The sequence below is a fragment of the Bufo bufo genome, chromosome 1 (assembly GCF_905171765.1).
Source record: "Bufo bufo chromosome 1, aBufBuf1.1, whole genome shotgun sequence".
Taxonomy (NCBI): domain Eukaryota; kingdom Metazoa; phylum Chordata; class Amphibia; order Anura; family Bufonidae; genus Bufo; species Bufo bufo.
Window position 1 is genome coordinate 258,735,157 of NC_053389.1, and position 22,551 is coordinate 258,757,707.

The window sequence follows — 22,551 nt, forward strand, 5'->3', positions numbered from 1 at the left end:
ATATTCCAGGATTTCATAATTGATGGGCTATACTCAGGATCCACTTTTAATATATTATAGATCAGTGCCCTAATCCCGCATCGCCACCCTTCACCATTCCCAAGTAGCTCCAGAGCAGGAACTGTATAGCATATGGAGCTGGTCAATGCATGCTGCTCCCATTCACTGCAATGGGAGCAGTGCTGTAGTAACCAGCACCCTCCACTGGCAGGCTAGTGAGTGAATTTAGGCATTTGTGGATGTCAAAAATATGATGTGCGCTGTGTTGTGGTCCTTTGGGTTTTAGCTTGGGGTATCTTTCAGAACTGCAGCTAGCACCCACTTGTTAATGAAGTAGAGCACACGCTTTGAATTTCCCTCAAATAATGATTATGTCCACTTCCATACTGGAAGATAACCCACATGTTACATCCTATAGCAGCATGTCTTGTGATGATACAATTAGACTGAAACATGCCACATTTTCTTTCTGTAATGGATTTCCACGTCTCATTTAGGAGGAACAAAGAATTCGAGTGGTAGTGGATGAAGCTTTATCTGAGCAACAGCAGCTCAAAAATCAGCTGACACTAAAAAAGTCACAAGTGGGGGATGCTCAGAAATATGTTGAAGAAGTACGAAAGAAGCTCCTGAGTGTTAACAGGTAATGAATCCCCACTGTTTTCCAGAACCGAAGGGGCTCGGCTGAACATGGCTCCTGTTTGACTTTAATCTTGGAGACCTCTGCATAACACTTTATTTCAATGCTGTATCTGTGTATGTATCCTGCAGGGAAGTGGGCAAGAAACAGAAGGAAGCAATGATAGTTGAAAGTAGAATAGAACAGAAAAAATTAGAACGACACAATTTACTTCTGGATTGCAAGGTGCAGGATTTGCAGATTCATCTTCTTGTCGGCTCCCTGGATGATATAATGGAACTTGAGGTAAAGTGCAGCTATTAAATCTGAAAGTGGACATTTCTCCTGTCTATTCCTTATGCATCCAGTGACTACCATAGTGTGGAGCTTTTTCTAATCATCATCCATACTCCTTTTTATGGCGTTGAAGAATAAGTGATGCTCGGGTGCGCTGTGCTGCCTTAAAGCAAATGCTTGGCTGTGTGATGACAGCCCAGCCGCTGCTTTAATGGCCAGGAACGGAGGAACCTCTGCTCCTGGCAGATTAACCCATTGATCATTGTAGTCAAGAATTACCACAACATGATTAAAGCAGGTTTCCCGGAGACATGATGGGCTCTCTGTTCACTGAGTCTGCTTTTAGGCCACCATACAACTTAGCCTATTGTGGGCAGAACCCACCGGTTTTGATGACTTTATCCTGGGAAACGTCAAATTGGAGGGGGTCCGACACCCTGCAACCCCACTGATCAGCTGATTTTGGCCAGTGCCAGAAACTATACACTGGAAGGAAGGCCCGTCCACTATGTAGTTTCTGCCACCCGCATGTTGCAGATCAGCTCCCATTCGCTTGAATGCGAAGTGACCTACAGTACCCCAGTGTGGCCACAACAGTGAACAGAAGCTTCTGCTTCTGGCTCTGTCCATTGTATAGCTTCCAGCACCAGTACCCAAAACAGTAAGTACTTGAATACTCCTTTGATATCAGTTTTCTCCTGTTCGTCTAGATAGCTGGTAAATGAAAAAAAAAAAACGTTATATAATGAAATTGATAAAACTGTTCCTTGAAGGGAACCTGTCACCGGAATTTTGTGTATAGAGCTGAGGACCGCTAGCACATCCGCAATACCCAGTCCCCATAGCTCTGTGTGCTTTTATTGTGTAAAAAAAACAAAACGATTTGATACATATTCAAATTAACCTGAGATGTGTCCTGTACGTAAGATGAGTCTGGGATAGGACTCATCTCAGGTTAATTTGCATATGTTTTAAATCAGTGTTTCTCGTACATTCCATTGGGGGACACAGACCATGGGTATAGCCTAGGTCATTACTAGGAGGAGACACTATGCAAATAAAAAAAGAAAGCTCCTCCTCCCTGGGCTATACCCCCATGCTCCACCGGGAGGACCCCAGTCTTGCTTAGTGTCGCATAAGGAGGTGACATTATCGACTCTACTCCCGTTTATTTTTTTCAGCAGGGACACAGCGTCACAATTCTGCTTCCCTGGTCTCTCGGTGGAGCAAGCGCCGGGGTCGAACTGACGTCCCCGGCTGCCTCCCACCCTCCCCCAGAAGTTAAGTGCAACCGAGCTCGACCTGCAGCTCCGGCGGCCTACCGGATTCGGAGTCACCTTCCTGCCCTCCTCCAGATCACTGCCACTCTTTGTGCCAGCTGACTGAGAGGTGACCTCCGCTGGTGTGGATCTGAGGGCGAAGACTGCAGGACGCAGATAAGTACACTGCCTCCCCCTGTCTCCCGGTGTGACACTTAGGGCCGCTTGGCGGGTGGTTTGAACGGGGGAAGGATCCCTGTTTGGGGCATCGCTATCAGAAGCGGCAACTTCCTCGGCTCTCCCTCAGCGGTGTCTAGGGGGCGGGCCCTCCTACCCTTCCGGCGGCCGCGTTATTTTTCATATTTCCCGCACGCGCGGGGGTTTCGCGCTTCCTGACGCGATTTGTGGGCGGTGCCCTATTCTTCTGCTCCGCACTACCGGCTCAGCGCTCTCCATACGCGGCTACTCTATCGCGGTAGGATAGTTATTGTCTTGCGTGCTGCAGGAACAGTAGGAGACCCTGACCCCTTCCTTTGCAGGGATTGCCGCCATCATGCCGAAACCTGGGGCCTCCCAGAAATCCAAGTCGGCCCCTCTGGGGCTATGTAAGGTTTGCGGCTTGCCACTTTCGGTCACGGGATCCTGTGACTCTTGCCTTGCCTCTGGACAGGATCATCCTCTCCCCCCTCTCACTCAGCCCAGTCCTCCCTCCACCCCGTCGGAACCCGCTTGGGCCTCTGCCATTTCTAGTGCGGCCACTGACTTAGCCCAAGTCTCTCGGGCCGCCATGGCCTTCATGGAACGCATGGCTTCCACGGATCCTGCGGCTAACACCAATCCGCTTCCCAGTGGTTCCCACAGAGGACGCTCGGCCACTTAGAGGCAGCGTACACAGCAGCATCCTTCCTCGGATGATTCTGCTTCCCCTCCTCGCCTAGAGGCCCGTTCAGACACTTCCCCTCCTCGCAGGGACCATAGATCGGAAGGGGAAAGGTCCAGTTCTGACGAGGACACAGAGCTGGAGCCCTCGCCCAAACTGTCCACTATGGTGGCAGACTTGGTGGCGGCGGTCCGGGATACTTTCAAGGATTCCAGGGGGAATCTCCTTCCACTGGTAGCCAGGAATTCCCTCTTTTCCACTCTAGGAAACCTCAAACGGTTGTATTCCCCATACATGGCGAGTTCGACAAGGTCCTCTCTAAGGCCTGGGACCGCCCTAATCACCGGTTTTCTGCCACGAAACGTATGGATACTCTTTATCCTTTTCCTGCAGAAAATGTGCAACAGTGGTCTTCTCCTCCTAAGGTCGACCCGCCGGTGGCCAGATTGGCTAAGAATACGGCCATTCCTGTCTTGGACAGTTCGTCTCTACGGGATGCAGTTGACAGGCGTTTGGATTCTCTGTCCAAAGCCATCTTCACTCTGGCAGGCACTGGCCTGCGGCCCGCTTTCGCCTCGGCCTGGGTATCCAGAGTGCTTTCCGTATGGTTGCAGCGCCACCATCAGGACCTAGCGGAGCAGGATGCCTCTGCGGACACTTTAAACTTTGTCCTCCAGATGTCTCAGGCGACGAAGTTTCTCTGCGAAGCTTCCTTTGATGTTAGCATTCTCTTTGCGCGGATTTCGGCCCTTTCGGTCACACAGCGCAGAGAAGTCTGGTTGAAGGTTTGGGACGCTGACGCTTCCTCTAAGCGTTCCCTCACTAACCTCCCCTTTTCGGGTTCCAGGCTTTTCAGTGCTAAGCTGGACGAGATTATCTCGGACGCGACGGGGGCAAGAGTACCAACCTGCCCCAATCTAGATCCAAGCGCACCTTTGGAGGTCGGTCCTCCGGTTCTAGGAACCAGTCCTTTCGTCGCTTCTCCTCCTCCAGTTCTGCGGCGGCCCCCTTCCCGGGTGGCTCTCAGGACTCCCGTAAGAAGCTTGCCTTTAAGCCCCAGCCTTCCTGGCGCCCACGGCCACAATCTGCCCGCCCTGCGGCTCCCAAGCAGTCCTCCGCCTGAAGGGGCGCCCCCACCTCTTACGGTGGGGGGCCGATTGCTCTCCTTTCAACAGGTTTGGAGAGCTCATATCCAGGACGCCTGGGCCCTGGAAATTGTAACATCTGGTTACAAAATAGAATTTGCTTCCAGGCCTCCGGAGCGTTTCTTCTCTTCTCGGGTTCCGGGGGATCCGGTCCGTGCCTCGGCTCTTTTGTAGGCGGTCTCTTCGCTTTTGGACAGGGGAGTGATTGTTCCAGTCCCCTTGGAGGAGCAAGGCGCAGGTTTCTACTCCAACCTATTCGTGGTGCCAAAGAAGGAGGGATCGGTGCATCCTGTTCTAGACCTGAAGCTGTTAAACAGGTCTCTGCGGTTCCGGAGGTTCCGGGTGGAATCCCTCCGATCCGTTATTGCTTCTCTTCTTCCAGGGTAATTCCTCGCGTCGGTGGACATACAAGACGCCTATTTGCATGTCCCTATAGCAGAATCTCACCACAGGTTTCTGCGCTTCGCTGTCGGCGGGCAGCATTACCAGTTTGTCGCCCTGCCCTTTAGGCTGGCTACGGCCCCTCGGGTATTCACAAAGATCTTGGCGCTCCTCGGTTCCAGGGGCATATCTCTGTTGCCATACCTGGACAACATACTGATAAAGGCTTTCTCCCTTCCCCAGGCCAGGGAGAACGTCCGGATCACTGTTCAGACTCTGGAGCAGTTCGGCTGGCTGATCAATGCCCAGAAGTCATCTCTTCACCCCTCACAGAGGGTGACCTTCCTAGGAATGGTTCTGGACACCACGGCAGCTCGGAAATTCCTTCCGGGTTCCAAGTCCTCTCGAATTCATGAGTCGGTATCTCTCCTACTGCGCTCCCGACGACTCTCCATCCGGGAGTGCATGAGGGTTCTGGGGCTGATGATGGCCTTCTTCGAGGCCGTCCCCTTTGCCCAGTTTCACACTCGGCCTCTACAGCGGGCGATTCTGTCCTTTTGGGACAGGACGTCGCGCGGTCTGGACTCTCGAGTCTGTCTGCCTCCTCGGGTTCGGGTGGAACTCCAGTGGTGGCTGTCTCCCCAAAACCTGATTTCAGGGAGGTCCTTTCTTCCGATCTCCTGGACAGTCGTCACCACCGACGCCAGCCTCCTGGGTTGGGGTGGTGTTCTCCAGGCCCGGACGGTGCAGGGGGTTTGGTCGGCGGCCCGCCTTCCGATCAACGTGCTGGAGCTCAGAGCAATTTTCCTCTCCCTTTCTCATTGGACTCCTCTCCTGGCAGGTCACCCGGTATGGGTCCAGTTGGACAATGCCACAGCCGTGGCTTACGTCAACCACCAGGGTGGGACCCGCAGCCGGACGGTGATGCAGGAGGCGGAAAGGATCCTCCAGTGGGCGGAGACTCATGTTCCAGTACTGTCGGCAGTGTACATCCCAGGGATCGACAATTGGAAGGCGGCGGACTTTCTCAGCCGCAACACGGTGGATCCAGGAGAGTGGTCCTTAAATCCAGAAGTTTTCGAGGACATCTGTCGACGGTGGGGCCACCCGGACGTCGACCTGATGGCGACCAGGCTCAACAACAAGGTTCCCACGTTTCAGACCCGTGCTCGGGACCCAGAGGCATACGGGGTGGACGCGCTGGTGTCTCCGTGGCGAGGCTTTCCCCTCCTTTATGTCTTTCCACCTCTGCCTCTACTACCGAAGGTCCTTCGCAAAATCACATCGGAAGGGATTCCAACCATTCTCATCGCCCCCAATTTGGCCTCGCCGCGCCTGGTTCTCGGACGTCACTCAGATGCTGGCAGACGTTCCGTGGCCTCTTCCTCTCAGGGAGGACCTACTGTCTCAAGGACCGCTCTTCCACCAGAATTTACGGTCACTTCGTTTAACGGCGTGGCTGTTGAAGACCGCCATCCTGAAGAAGAGGGGCTTCTCGGACTCTGTAAGACCATGATCAAGGCCACATTTTCTTTCAGCGATCCCTGGCTCTGCTCGGTCCAGTGAAGACCTTCCTTCAAGGGGTGGCGCATTCGGTCCCTCCGTATGTTCCTCCCCTGCCCCCCTGGGACCTAAATTTGGTTCTGTCTTCTTTCCAGGCGGCTCCCTTTGAGCCTCTGAGGGAGGTTTCTTTGAATCTTCTCACCTGGAAGGTGGTCTTTTTGGTGGCGATCACCTCGATCAGGAGGGTATCGGAGCTGGCCGCGCTTTCCTTTAGGGAGCCCCTTTTGGTCTTCCACCAGGATAAGGTGGTGCTACGCCCGGTCCCTTCATTTTTGCCCAAGGTGGTCTCCGCCTTCCACCTTAATGAGGATATAGTCCTGCCCTCTTTTTGTCCATCCCCGGCAAACCGCAAGGAGCGCGCTCTCCATTCCCTGGACGTTGTCCGTGCTCTGCGAGTGTACCTGTCGGTTACTGCCTCTTTCCGCCGTACGGATTCCCTTTTCAGGATTCCTGAAGGGCCTCGTAAAGGTCTGGCGGCTTCCAAGGTCTCGGTAGCCCGGTGGATTCGGTCGTCTATTGCCACGGCCTATCGTGGATGCTGCTGGGGGCCTCCTGGGCTAGGCGTAATCGCGCCTCGGCATCTCAACTTTGTAAGGCGGCCACCTGTTCCTCCTTGCATACCTTTACAAAGTTTTACCAATTGAACTCTTTGGCATTGGCTGATGCTGTCCTTGGGCGCAAGGTATTGCAGGCGGTGGTTCCTGTTTGACCGCTGGGCGTTTTCCCCTGGTGCTGGTTTTTCCCACCCCATGGACTGCTCTGGGACGTCCCATGGTCTGTGTCCCCCAATGGAATGTACGAGAAAAGGAGATTTTTTGTGAGACTCACCTGTAAAATCTTTTTCTCGTCTTTTCCATTGGGGGACACAGCTCCCTTCCATTCTTGCCTCTTGTTAGGAAGGGTTGGTTTTGTTCTTCGGGACCTGAAGGTTTTCGGTCCAATGGCGGTATTCCTTTGTTCTGGTCTCTATTGCTTTGGTCTCCTTCTTCTACTGCTTTTGCACGCACTGGGGTCCTCCCGGTGGAGCCTGGGGGTATAGCCCGGGGAGGAGGAGCTTTCTTTTTTATTTGCATAGTGTCTCCTCCTAGTAATGACCTAGGCTATACCCATGGTCTGTGTCCCCCAATGGAAAAGACGAGTGAGAAGAACAGGTGAGTTTCACAAAAAATCTCCTTTTTTACACAATAAAAGCACACAGAGCTATGGGGACTGGGTATTGTGGATGTGCTAGCGGCCATATAGCAACCCATGTCCTCAGCTCTAAACACAAAATCCAGGTGACAGGTTCCCTTTAATACAATCATTACTAAAGCTAACCACACACTTTACAGGAGTGTGGAAATAAAATAAAGAACTACTTGTCGAAGGACTAAAGTGAGGGCTCGATCTACTTGTCCCTCATGACAATCTACTTGTCCTGATACAAAAAATAGTTTTAAATCAAAACCATATTTCAATGCACCGCCACGCTTCCTTATGCAGGGAGGTGGTTGGCTTGCGTTTCAGCCTTGCGATCCTTTGCAGCCGTTGGGCATGGTTATGGTGCCAATCACTTCAACAGACCACTACGCCCCCTCCTGCCCCACAATATAGTTAGCCGGCCGCAATGCGGTGCAGTGCATTCTGGACAGAATCAGGCCGGAACGCACTGCCTGTTGTGAACGAGGCCTTAATGTGGTCGCAGCAATTAGTTAATTTAGTGCACACTCTTGCTCTTAGCACATTACTACCCGTACCTCTAGGTGGTTTAGGTAAAATAACTGCTGATGTGGCATGGAAAGGACCCCCCTCACCTTCCCAGTTTGACAACACCTGCAAAAAGGGGGGCCTCTGAGGGATGCTGGCAGAGTTGAGAGTTCTGTCAATGCCCCTGGCTCTGTAACGGCTCTGTCACTGCTCCTCCCCCGAGCCGGAGACGTGACAGAACCTTTCATTGCTCCACCCCTCCAGCTCTGTCATTTCTTCTTCCCACGCTGTCACCACACCGTTATAACATGGTTATAACGGAAAATAATACTATTAGCTTTTTCAGATCTGAGTTTTTACGAAAGCTCAGATCCGATGGTATATTCTAACACAGAGGCGTTCCCATGGTGAGGAGGTCGCTTGAAGTTAAAATATACCATCGGATTGGAGAAAACTCAGATCCGATGCTATATTCTAAACCTGAGGTGTTCCCATGTGATGGAGACGCACCTCTGACAGGGCGCTGCCATCCGCGACACCTGAGGGGTTAATTGCGCGGACGGCAGCTCCCTGTCAGAGGACGGGTGCTGGGAATGTTTCTACAATGGGAAAACCTCTCCACACCCAGCTCGTCACCGATTCACTGCGTCCACTGCTCCGGTAAACAAAGCCATCTCAACCCTGCTACTTGCCCTCAGCAGGGCTTAGCTACTAAACAAACTACCTGCCCGGCGCCCGGAACTGCATGTCCCGGGCGTCGGGCGATACGATTTCCACACCCCTGAATCATTAGATGCCTATTGGCTGAATCCAGTGATTTCAGTGGAACTAGCTGAACATCTAATTGGGTGTTCTCCCTCTGTTTTAGGTGTTGGGGGGGAATAAGGATCAGGCTGTTGGAATTCAGCATTCCAAATCCTTTTGTTTTCAGGGGGATAAGCTGCCACAAGAGGAATCTAGCAGGAGCTTATTCCACTCTCCATGTTGAGGACACATGCATGCTTAGCCAAGTTTGCATGTGTACAAGGGTGTCAAGGAAGATTGCTATTGCCCCGAACCAGTGTTCTCATGTGCTTGGCCAGTCTTAGGCTCCAAAAACAGATCATCTCATAAAAACTGATACCTTGTGTTACCTTCTTAACAGTTAAAGTATTATGTGTCATTTTACCTCTGTATTTAATAAGCAAAAATGTGGACATATTGGTGTTTTTCAGTTGGACACAGAGAGTGAAAGCACTCCAGCCACTGCAGATATCTATGAAAGAGAATGGAATATTCGCATTAACTATAGTGATCTTTCAGAAGATTTAAAGGTATATGCATTTGTAGGTGACAAATGGTGTAATCGGTTATCTCTAGCAGTCCCATAGAAGGTGTGTGGAGCAGCAGTGCGGGCACACAGAACCCTCCTTCTTGTGATTAATAGAGGTCCCAGTGGTCCATCCCCCAAAGATCAGATACTTATTCCCTATCCTGTGGCTATGTATTAACTTTGTACTGTGGGAAATCTGTTATTTCACACCACATTGTTCTAGAGTTAAGGGAGCACTGACTTTCCAAAAATGTTTTGATATACTATAGATCCCTAAAACGAGTGGAAAGAAGTGCATGCTTATCACCCTCACTTTCCTCGCTGTTGAGGACAGAATCGAGACGGGCCTATAGACTTCTATGGAGCCCATCTCATGCAGCGAGGAGAGAGCGCATGATATGCATCCACTTAACTGCCTTGTTCTGGAGCAGGTCTTTTATGAAAAGTTAGTGACCTCTTAAATGGGTTTTCCAGGAGTAACATATCAGTGACCTAGTCTTAAGATAAGTCTTCAATATCAGATGTTTGGGTGTCCAGCTCCCGACACTCCTGTCAACCAGCTGTTTTTCTAGCTATAGTACTGAAAATACACCGGTCCATACATTGTAGTGGCTGTGACTGGTTACTGCAGTGCTGCTCCGAATGGGAACAATGCAGTGGTAACCAGGTACAGCCAGTACACAGTGTACGGAGCTGTGTCGTTCTGGTGTTGGTTCCGGCACCAAAACAGCTAATCGGCAGGAGTGCTGGTAGTCAGACCCTGGCTTTCTCATATCCTAAGAATAGTTAATAAGTTATTTAATTTTGATATTTATGGCCCATCCTCAGAATACGTCATCAATATTTCATCAGTGGGGGTCTGAATCCTGGGCACCCCTACCAATCAGCTCTTTGAAAAGGTGGAGGTGCTCTGGTGAATGCTGTGGCCTTTTCTTAGGACAGTGATGTCACATTCATTTGTTACATGGGCTAGGCACAGCTCAGTCCCATTCACGTGAATTGGCCTGAGCTGCAATACCAATGCTTGGTAAGCTGTGAAGAGGCTGCAGTGCTCACCTTAGTGCCACAACCTCTACAAACCGGTGATAGGCAGCCCCACTGATCAGATATTGATTACCTATCCTCAAGATAGTCCATCAAAATCTTAGACAACGCTTTTAAGGCTACATTCACATGGCCATTAAAAATGGACACACTGTCAGTTTTTCATGGCTATTTTTCAACATTTGTTTGTCTGTCCGTCTGTCCATTTTTAACAGCCGTCTTGCATCCATTTTTAACGTCCATGAAAGATGGCCATTAAAAGTGGATGATTTTCACTGGGGTTTTAAGTTAAAACCCAAACCCCTGCAGTATCGTGTATTACCTGTATTATGTATTAGGCCCACCCCCATAGTGCCCCAGTGTAAATAATGCACCCTTTGTTCCCCCTGTAATTATAATAGTATATATATATACACTGCTCAAAAAAATAAAGGGAACACAAAAATAACACATCCTAGATCTGAGTTAATTAAATATTCTTCTGAAATACTTTGTTCTTTACATAGTTGAATGTGCTGACAACAAAATCACACAAAAATAAAAAAATGGAAATCAAATTTTTCAACCCATGGAGGTCTGGATTTGGAGTCACACTCAAAATTAAAGTGGAAAAACACACTACAGGTTGATCCAACTTTGATGTAATGTCCTTAAAACAAGTCAAAATGAGGCTCAGTAGTGTGTGTGGCCTCCACGTGCCTGTATGACCTCCCTACAACGCCTGTGCATGCTCCTGATGAGGTGGCGGACGGTCTCCTGAGGGATCTCCTACCAGACCTTGACTAAAGCATCTGCCAACTCCTGGACAGTCTGTGGTGCAACGTGACGTTGGTGGATAGAGCGAGACATGATGTCCCAGATGTGCTCAATTGGATTCAGGTCTGGGGAACGGGCGGGCCAATCCATAGCATTAATGCCTTCGTCTTGCAGGAACTGCTGACACACTCCAGCCACATGAGGTCTAGCATTGTCTTGCATTAGGAGGAACCCAGGGCCAACCGCACCACCATATGGTCTCACAAGGGGTCTGAGGATCTCATCTCGGTACCTAATGGCAGTCAGGCTACCACTGGCGAGCACATGGAGGGCTGTGCAGCCCTCCAAAGAAATGCCACCCCACACCATTACTGACCCAATGCCAAACCAGTCATGCCGGAGGATGTTGAAGCTAGCAGAACGTTCTCCACGGCGTCTCCAGACTCTGTCACGTCTGTCACATGTGCTCAGTGTGAACCTGCTTTCATCTGTGAAGAGCACAGGGCGCCAGTGGCGAATTTGCCAATCTTGGTGTTCTCTGGCAAATGCCAAATGTCCTGCACGGTGTTGGGCTGTAAGCACAACCCCCACCTGTGGACGTCGGGCCCTCATATCACCCTCATGGAGTCTGTTTCTGACCGTTTGAGCAGACACATGCACATTTGTGGCCTGCTGGAGGTCATTTTGCAGGGCTCTGGCAGTGCTCCTCCTGTTCCTCCTTGCACAAAGGCGGAGGTAGCGGTCCTGCTGCTGGGTTGTTGCCCTCCTACAGCTTCCTCCACGTCTCCTGATGTACTGGCCTGTCTCCTGGTAGCGCCTCCATGCTCTGGACACTACGCTGACAGACACAGCAAACCTTCTTGCCACAGCTCGTATTGATGTGCCATCCTGGATAAGCTGCATTACCTGAGCCACTTGTGTGGGTTGTAGACTCCATCTCATGCTACCACTAGAGTGAAAGCACCACCAGCATTCAAAAGTGACCAAAACATCAGCCAGGAAGCATAGGAACTGAGAAGTGGTCTGTGATCACCACCTGCAGAACCACTCCTTTATTGGGGGTGTCTTGCTAATTGCCTATAATTTCCACCTGTTGTCTATCCCATTTGCACAACAGCATGTGAGATTGATTGTCACTCAGTGTTGCTTCCTAAGTGGACAATTTGATTTCACAGAAGTGTGATTGACTTGGAGTTACATTGTGTTGTTTAAGTGTTCCCTTAATTTTTTTGAGCAGTGTATATATATATATATATATATATATATATATAATTGCTTAGTTGTGCCCTCATATATAATGCACTCGTGTCGTCAGGACACTGGGAGCGCAGGTCCTGCTGCATCAGTGAATAACAAGGGTTTGAGGAGTGAGTGTTCGTGCATGTTTAAGCGGATGAGGTGAGCATTTAAAAAAATAATAATAATTTCCCTCCTGAAAGACCCTTGTCGTCATTTTTAATAGCCATTAGATGAGTGCACTTCTGTCTATATGCTGTTAAAAATGGGCCCATTGATTTCAATGGGATCCGTCTGGCCGAGAAACATTTATATTTTTTTACGGCTGCTATTCACTGGCCGAGCATGTGAATAGCCCCATAGCCTGCTTTTCACTGTGTGAATGTAGCCTAAATAATAAAAATTCTGGCTTCCCACAGCCACCACTGGAGGCAACTCAGGATTTACTGCATACTCTTTATACACAGTACTCAATAATAAGACAGTATACAGTAAGCTCCTAAACACCCCCTAGTGGTGGCTGCAAGCAGTCATTATTTTATCATTTAAAAATGACACTCTTAGGCCTATAAAGATATATTAAGTAAATCTGCAGAGAATGTTGGACTGGTTTAGATGAAAACTAAAGTGTTCGTGGATAACCATTGCTTATATCTGAGGGCTACATTGCGGCCCTCCAGCTGTTGTAAAACTCCCATCATGCCCATCTGTAGGCTGATAGCTGTAGGTTGTCCGGGCATGCTGGGAGTTGTAGTTTTGCAACAGCTGGAGGGCCGCAGGTTGGGCATGCCTGCGTTAAGGGGTTAAGCATGTGATACAAGCATGTGATTTTTGTCTGTTAATGAAAAATACTATATTGTGTATATTTATTATCTTTCGAATATTGATGTTACAGAACCTTGTGACAGAAAATGAAATCTCTGCTGAATTGATGAGACTGCGTCAAGAATGTATCAGCCATGAGAATAGCCTTCTGAAAACTGCTGCTCCAAATTTAAAGGCTTTAGAAAGACTTCAGAATGTCAGTGACAAGTTTCAAGAAACCGCGAATGGTAAACGTCAGAGAGATTGTAATAAGGCAATACTTAGATAACCCTATGAAGGGTAGTAGTCAGTACAGCAGAAGAAGCGGAGTGCTCCATGAATGTTGCATAGAGCACAGTTTAGTGTTATCCTCTTTGTATGCTTATTTCATTTACACGGCTTATATGGGAGAATGATCTGAAGATTGCTTGACTTGACTCCCTCTTTAACCCCTTCTGGACTGGTCTATTTTAGGCCATAACTTTAAAATGTTTCTGTTGTCATTGCCGTATGGGGACTTGTTTATTATGGGGTTGTATTTTCCAAATCTAGTATCCTTAACGTATTGATTAATTTTTATTACATTTTTATGGGTGGTAATCGAAAAATGTAAATTTTCCCACTTTTTTTGTATTATTTTATTTTAATTGCTTATATAGCACCAATATATCCCAGACAATAACATCACTCTCCCCAGTGGAGCTCACAGTCTAAGTTTCTAAATCTTTATATTTATGGGAGGAAATGAGAGTACCAGAGGAAACCCACACAAACACATGATTCAGACTATTGAGCCTCCGTTCTGCCCACGTAATTGTAACTTTTTTTTATACAACATTCATGAGATAACATTTTTTAGTCCGGCTTATATAAGAGAAGATAAACTTAAAATTGTGGCTCGTCATACATAGTCCGTGTGATACAATACAGTACTAGATAATACACTACAGTACAAAAACACTACAAGTCAGTACAATGCAGTTACAGTACAGCAATACTATTGACTTTGCGATACAATTAGACCCTTTCATAGCTATTTCTGTTTCTAGATGCCTATAATGAAGGACAGACCCGTTACCTGATCAATCCTGATATCTGTCTGTCTCTCACTGTACCCGCTTGTTATATAACGCAATAGTAACCAGTACGAATGACTTCCTGAACCTCTCTGTACCGCTCTTCACTGAAGCTACTCCGCTGGTTTTACACTAGTGAGTGTCGTGGGTGGGACTGATACTCTGTATACCAAAGCATTATTGCCTGACAGTAGGCAATAATGAGAGGCTATCTATTAGGCCGTGTCTCTAGGCATTCAACCACGGCTGACGTCAAAGTCTTTGCTACACTTCCAACTGTCATGGGAACCCATTGGTGCCGAGATGACAAGGGAGCCACATCTTTGTGTTTGACCACCCACATGCTGCCATCACTTTTGATGTGGCATTCAACAGAGGTTTTTCTAATCCTGGCAATTTCAGCAGGACCTGGGCTGCCATTCACCATGAGGTGCCAGCTGTGATCACGTGGGTTAAAGCTCTGGGAAGGGTTAAATGGAGACCTGTAAAATGTCCAGGGATGTAGCTGTGAAATGTTAATCGGTACAATGAACCTTTGTCGCAATGTAGCAGTCAAACACTTCCACTTTTGTCGTTTTACAGTCAGTCTATTTATTTTTCCCATAGCTTTTGAGGCCAGCAGAAGGAAAGCAAGTCTGTGTAGGAAAGAATTTGAGCAGGTGAAACACAGGAGATATGAGCTTTTTAGCCAGTGTTTTGAGCATGTTTCTGTAGCTATCGATGAGATCTACAAGAAGCTCTGCAGAAATACCAGCGCTCAGGTTTGCCCGATTTCAAGTTCCTGCATTCCGTTATCTTAATGTGAATATGAACAGAATGTAAGAAATAATTGCTAAAGTTGTGGATCTAAATCTACTGCTTGAAGAATTAAAATTCCATGAAAATCCTTCGGTTGACTGCGACTATGGCAGCCCCTGGGCATCTTTTGCAGAATACTACTGTAAACTGCAGTCTGTAATCTGCCAGTAGCTAGTGATGCCACTGGGAATTTAAATGCAGATATGGTCAGCAGAATACAGGTGCCATATACTGCACCCTGCATTGGATTGGCAGCTGAAAGGGGCTATCATAATGCCTATGAACATATTATAACAATCTCTTTGGGGTTGCCAGTATACTGCAAACAGTAAATGCAAGCCACCAAAGAAGCAATAAGTATAATAACAATATGTTGGGGAATCTCCCATAATAACATTCCCTAATATAATAATCTCAGTATACAGGTCATTTATGGGGGTAAATTACTTACATTTACTTTACTGTATACATCTTAGATGACTCTGAGCTGTAATCCAACCATAACCAACTCTGCCAATATGTGTAATATGTGGTTAGTATCAGAGCACCTATACATGTGAACCCGTGTTAAAGGAGTTATGTGTTCTTTAAAGTTCATGACCCATCTCTATGCTGTATCGGTGGTCTGACTCCTGGCTTCTCCGCTGATCAGCTTTCTGAAGTGGTCACTGTGCTCCAGAAAGCAGAACGTCTTTTTAATTGTTAGATTAATACCATAACTCCACTATCACTAGGATTAGGGTTGGACTAGGGTTGCTCCACCTAAATTTGTTTTAAGAATATCTGGTTAATATTGCAGTAGACTCTTTCTCGGTCGTTAGATGTACAGTATGACATATTCTGTTGGCTATAAATGTTTATGGTGAAGAACTTCTAACAGGTTAGTTGCTGAACATCTCCATAATTCTGTTTTCATTGCGTTGTCATGTATATACAGCAGAACCGATATTCCCTTACACTATAGTTTTTACCATATTAGACTAAGTTGGTGGTAATATTCTTGATCTTCTTTTTCTTAGGCCTTTCTTAGTCCTGAAAATCCAGAAGAACCTTACCTTGATGGGATTGGTTATAATTGTGTTGCACCAGGAAAGCGCTTTATGCCAATGGACAACTTGTCTGGAGGAGAGAAATCCGTGGCTGCACTTGCTTTAGTATTTGCTATTCACAGGTAAGACTAAACAGACGAACCTTTTATAAAAAAGTAATCTAATGCTCACAGCTCCAAAAGAATAGACAGTGACTGTGAAGACGGAACAAGTATCACAGTCTTATGGTGCATTTACATGCACCAACTCAGCAGGCAGTTATCGAGAAGGAACTGTTCTTTCTTGATCATTAGAAGAGGTGAGAATTGCAATTGCTGTCCAATTGCACTGCAGAGCGTCACAGCCAAGGAGAAAAAAAAACTCCTCCAGGGAGAAGGAGATGCCCATTGAGAAACCCTGGCATCTCCTCCTCCCTGTTCTGATGCTCAGTATTAACATACTGAGTGAGAGAAATCCGAAATCAAGCAGGGTGGCAGCATCAAGTTACAGGTATATATCTCCCTTAATAAAATCGCATGAAAGGTTCTCTATTAAGAGTTTACTGTGTTACAGACGTTACACTTTGATACAAAACAAATAGTAACACAGTATGTTGAACGCTTCCTCTAGTGGTCATGTTATGTTTTACATTTTTTTCACTGAGAGGATTTGGAGCGCTGTGTGGGAAAAACTAAGAGCTGATTGTTATGAAGAATATTGAGCTAAAAAAATGTTTCTGAGTTTGGTTAAAAAAAAAAAATCGGAAATCAGAAACTGCCAGAATGCTGTGTGTGGTTTAGGTGTGTAACAACAAGCCCTGATATTCTCCTCTCTGCATTCAGCTTTCGTCCTGCACCATTCTTCATTTTAGATGAAGTCGATGCAGCTTTGGACAACACTAACATTGGCAAAGTAAGTAACCATATATTAATGAAATCCAATCTGAATGATTATTCTGATATTTAGAACCTGCAGACATCAGTAAAGCTTGACATAAACTGGGCACTTTATGTTTGACCCAACAAGTGCTCTCATCTATTTTGCTGTCAGGGAGTTTGGCAGTTTTCCCATTAGAAATATTGTGACATTGCATTGCCATGTATTGTATGCAGTGTATAATGAGCTGATTGGCAGGGGTGCCCCCACAAATCTAATATTGAGGATATGCCATCAATTTTAAGGAACTGGATATCTCAGTTAACTAAGCGGATTTATCACTGAAGAGTCTAGTAAAACTATGTCAAAATATGTGTAGTTTCCAGAAAATAGTAAAACAAGAACTATGCACCTCACAGACAATGTATAATGTACGTCATTTCAATTCACTTTTTTTCTAATTAGGTCGAATTTACCTTGGTTTGTAGTACGCTTGACATGTACATTGGGAGGTTTCCTGATGATTCTGCCAGACATATCCATAAACCTCTGGTTACCCAGTGGAGGCCAAAAAGAGTGTCCTTTTGGCCTCCATTGGACTGGTATGCACTTGTATGCATTTTCTTTAACTGTATGAAATTGTTCAGTGTGAATGGAACACTAGTGATGCTGCAGTATTTGTTTCCAGGTTACCAGCTACATCAGAGAGCAGTCCAGAGAGCAGTTTCAGATGGTGGTAATTTCTCTAAAAGAGGAGTTTTATTCCAAGGCAGACGCATTAATTGGAGTGTGCACACAGGTAAAAATAGTCCTTATTTCAGTATGTGAGAGAAACCAAACCAGACAAATAGTAAGAATTTGCTCACTGACTGACACGGTCGCCTATCCTCCCTGTTCCCCGAGGCATGACCCGGGTCGGTTTCCCTCCCTGCCCAGCTCCCCCAAGAAGACAAAGATTACCAGGACAGCCCAGCTCCCCTGCTTCCCGCCAGCCAGGGGTCCCTCTACTCCGGCCTCCTGCTACTTCGGTGCCAGCGGCTGAGGAGGTGACCCCACGGGTCCACCGAGGGAGTGTGAACAGAAGAGGAAGAAGATGGGGTGAGTAGTCGGGAATGGGTGAGTATTCCATTGCCCCCTACCCCTTTCCCCCTCCCCTGGGTTTCCTGCTCCTCCTCTTCCCTTCCCCAGGCCTATAGCTCGGTCCCTGGTCCAGGGATCCTTAGGAGGAACCCTTAGCCTCTCCTGCCACCCCTTCTGGCCGGCACGCCCGGAAGCGCCATTTCGGCTGGACTCCTCTCAAATCTAGGCCCTGGCTCTATCTCGGCCTAACCCCCGTTTTGCAGCCCTCTTGATAACCGAATGCCGTTGAGCTCTTGGGGATTCCGGCGTGTGGTCTCTCTTGCGGCCGGCTCGCGCTTCTTCTGGTCCGCTTCCAGCTCCTGAACGGCCGCGGTCACTAATTTAGGTCCCGGCTTTGAGGGCTTACTAGGCCGCTGTTATCCAGGCCCTCCCCCCGCACTTAAGTGGCGGGGCTCTCCTTCCTGCCGAATGCTCCTGGGGGGCGGAGCTTCAACCTCTTCCCGCGCTGGCTCTTGCTCTCCTTCTCTCACTTCCAGCAGGACGCTTCCACTGGGGGACATCAGGACCTGGTTTCACCTGCCTCTTCAGTCTCTGTTAGGACAGTCTCTATTATCCCTCCAGCCCTGAGACCAGCTCTTAGTCTCCACTCAGTTGGCCATGTCCGAACCCACGAGCGACCCTCGCCCGCCATCAGCCCCTACCCACTACGCATGTGCAAAATGCGAACTCAAGTTCCCCCGCGGCCAGCTGGACTCTTTGTGTACCGCATGCCATGCGCCCAGACCAGTCCTATCCCTCCTGCCGCATTGCCCCCCTGACCGTGTGGAACCGGATTGGGCCTGCGCCCTGGCCAGGGCGGTGGAGGACTTAGTGAAAATTTCCCAATCTACCCTCTCCCTCAAGGGTCGATTGATTGACAAGTCTTCACCCGCGCAACCCTCTCCTTCCTCAGGCACACAACCCAGGGGCAGACCTTCACACAAGCGGGCCAGAGCAGGACATTGTTCCTCTTCTGACGGCTTGGTGGACGTATCCTCTCTCCCAGGTGAGGCACTGTCCGAAGGGGAGGTACTCGATTCGGATCTGGATCCGGAACCATCTTCTAAGATTGCTTCCACGGTGGACAGCCTGGTTGCAGCTGTCCGCGACACCTTCCAGGTTCAGGACGACTCCCCCTCATCTAGCCGCCAGGGAGTGTCTTTTCTCCGCTCCAGACAAGCCTCTAAGGCCTTCCCCTTACATGACGGTTTTTCGGTCGTCATTGCCAAGGCATGGGACCATCCAGATCTTTGCTTTATTTCGTCCAAGCGCCTTGATCTGCTATATCCCTTTTCGGGGGACTTGATAGCAAAATGGTCCTCCTGTCCAAAGGTGGACCCTCCTGTCTCGCGTCTCGCCAAGCATCCGTGTGGCCGATGATGCGTCCCTTCAGGACCCGGTGGATCGCCGCCTGGAGTCATTTTCTAAGTCCGCTTTCGCTTAGGGTGGCTCCGCACTTCGTCCCTTTTTTGTCTCCGCTTGGATGGCTAAGGCTGTCTCCGAATGGGCCCTTCGCCTGCATCGGGATATCGCGGCGGATCTCCAGTCATTGGCCCTGCAAATCTCTCAGGCTGGGAAGTACCTTTCTGAGGCCTCTTTGGACGCGGACGCTCTTGTTGCTTGCTCATCCTCTCTCATGGTCGCGAAGTTTGGCTTAAAGTATGGGAGGCAGACTCTTTGTCGAAACGCTCCCTTAGGCCACGGGCTGGAAAAGTACTCACCTCCCACAAAGCAAGTCCAAGCGCCCGTTTCACTCTAAACCCTCAAACTCCCGGTTCCACTAATTTCGCCGCTTCACTGGCACAGGCCCGGCAGCAGGGGCACCTCCCTGGGCCTCCACATAAGAGCAGAAGAAAAAACCCATCCTTTAGGCCCCAACCAGCCTGGCACCCGCGAGCACAACCCTCCTGCCCCTCTGCCAACAGACAGTCTTCTAAATGAAGGGGAGCCCCCGCCCTCTCAGGTGGGGGGTCGTCTCCTCCTTTTTCAGGAGGTTTGGTGGGCCCACATTTCCGACACGTGGGCACTTGAGATCGAGAGTAGTAAGAGGGTATATGTTTCGTCAAACTGCAAAGTGACAGGTACCACGCCCCCTTTTATACAGATACCCCCGCCCCTTTTATATTGCTTGATATTAAATTTATAGTGTTTGATATTAAATGTATAGTGCTTGATATTAGCCTCACAGACATCCTTCTCAGATTATTGCTAATGCCCGGCAGTTTACAAATGAAGACCAAATCCTACTGTAAGCAGGATGTTGAGGTTTGAGAGCTTCTTGACAGCTTACTACAGATTTTCACATCTAACCCTCGATAAACCTGATATTTGTAAACAAACGGGTTAGTTCATCATACATCCTTCTATCTATTTATCAATTATCTTTCTATCTACCTATCTATAGTCTATCTATCTATCTGTTATCTATCTAGCAATCCATTTTATCCAGACAACTGTCTATCTATCTATCCATCTATCTGTTATCTATCCTTTTATCTATCCAACTATCTATCTATCCAGCTATCTGTTATCTATCTATGTATCTATACATCCATATACCCCATCTATCTAAATTCTATCTATCTATTATCTATCTATCTTTCTATCTACCTATCTATAGTCTATCTATCCATCTATCTGTTTTCTATCTATCTACTTATCTATAGTATATCTTTCCATCTATCTATCTAGCTATCTATCTATACAGCCATATACCCCATCTATCTAAATTCTATCTATCAATTTATCTTCCTATCTATCCTTCTATCTATCAATTATCTATCTATCTTTCTATCTACCTATCTATAGTCTATCTTTCCATCTATCTGTTATCTATCTATCTATCTATCTATCTATGTTTCTATACATCCATATACCCCATCTATCTAAATTCTATCAATTTATCTATCTATTTATCTAGCTATATTTCTATCTACATATCTATGTATCAATTATCTATCTATCCTGTCTATCTACAGACATGTCCTAATATAAAGTCTATACATATATCTATCCATCTATCTGTTATCTATCTATGTAGCTAAACAACCATATACCCCATCTATCTAAAATGTATCTATCAATTTATCTACCTATCTATAGTCTATCTTTCCATCTATCTGTTATCTATCTATATTTCCATTTATCTATCTATGTATCTATACAGCCATATACCCCATCTATCTAAAGTCTATCTATCAATTTATCTTTCTCGTACTTTTTTCCATTGGGACACACAGACCATGGGTATAGCTTAGAGGTATTAGTAGGAGGGACACTATGCAAATATAAAGAGCTCCTCCCCCTCGGGCTATACCCCCAGGCTCCACCAGGAGGAAACCAGTCTTTGCTTAGTGTCTGGTGAAGGAGGTTGACACTTTTTGATTTGTCTCCTTTTTGTTATTTTCTTCTAGATGGGAACGCAGGTCGGCATAGCGCCTTCCTGGTCCCCCGTGGAGTGCCCGCCGCCGTCTTTTTGACGCTGCCTGGCTGCCTCCATTTTCCCCCAAAGAAGACAAGTGGATCCGGGCTCGACCTGTTAGCTCCAGCATCCCACCAGCTCCTGGGTCACCTGCTGCTGCCCTCCATCCAGAGCACTGTACTCCGGTGAGTCAGATGTCTGAAGAGGTGAGCCCTGCTGGTACAGAATAGAGGGAGAAGACTGCAGGAGCAGATAAGTATGGCTTCCCCTCTTACCTTCCCCCCTCCCTCCCCATGCCCCCCCTCCTCTCCCTATGCCCCCCCTCCTCTCCCTCCCTATGGGATTTGGTGGCGGCTGGCTAATCAACTTTCTGATGAGGGAATGGATGGGCTGACTGAGTGCGGGGAGATGGATGTGTTCTCTGTCAGGGCATTTGGAGGCACTATACCAGAATTAGAGAAGGCCCTTTCTCCTTCTGGGACCCCTCTTTCTGTTACCATCGTCGGTACCTGTCAGCTCCCGACCAGCGAGGGCCCTCCGTTTATTCTAAAGGGCCGCCGACACTGCTATCGTCGGTACCTGTAGCTCCGGCCCTCTTTAGGGGCGGAGTCTTTCCCTCGGCAGCTCCAAACCAGCGGCGGGCCCTCCGTTTATTCTAAGGGCCGCCGGCACTGCTGTCATCTGTGCCGAAGACACCTGCACTAGGCGCCCCGGCGCTGTTGTCTTCTTGTCCCTGAAGAACCACTGCTCCCAGTGGTGAAACGCGTCGGACAGTTTAGAGGGAATCTAGTTGTCAGGGTGAAACAGCGATAGATCCGAGGTTCCAGCGGTTGTGGGTCGCCCTTATAAGGGCGGGTGCCCGGAATACAGCCAGATAGGGTTCTCCCCACTCATCACGACTAGTATATGTAGGGATAGAACTCAGGCAGAGCAACCCACCTAAATATTTGTTTAAAAGCGACCACGGTCCAAAAACCGCTGCCTGAAAAAATCGGAATCTCCTTGTCACGCCTGACACTCCTCTAAGAAAGCAGTGCAACACAAGCATTGTTTCAATATAAGTGTCTTTATATTCTAAATATCGACAAAATAAAAGTTATGTTTTAAAATAACTATAATATAGGTACACTCAGCGCAATAATTATATTTATAGACACCTCTGAGTCATAATACACTGGGCCACGACTATAGACCTCCTGACCTTGAGTATTCTTTATTACTAACCTTTATTTACCCACGCCGGCGCCGGAC

General features: G+C 47.9%; 1 protein-coding gene across 1 annotated transcript in view; it reads left to right on the forward strand.

The window, feature by feature from the left end:
- The window catches only part of SMC1B (structural maintenance of chromosomes 1B), a 171,911-nt gene that overhangs the window by 129,971 nt on the left and 19,389 nt on the right, over window positions 1-22,551 (forward strand). Inside the window, exons 17-24 of the mRNA XM_040439136.1 lie at window positions 498-643; window positions 772-925; window positions 9,045-9,143; window positions 13,074-13,230; window positions 14,665-14,819; window positions 15,876-16,027; window positions 16,727-16,796; window positions 17,449-17,559. Coding sequence (XP_040295070.1) covers window positions 498-643; window positions 772-925; window positions 9,045-9,143; window positions 13,074-13,230; window positions 14,665-14,819; window positions 15,876-16,027; window positions 16,727-16,796; window positions 17,449-17,559 — 1,044 coding nt within the window. The remainder of the gene's footprint in view (window positions 1-497; window positions 644-771; window positions 926-9,044; window positions 9,144-13,073; window positions 13,231-14,664; window positions 14,820-15,875; window positions 16,028-16,726; window positions 16,797-17,448; window positions 17,560-22,551) is intronic.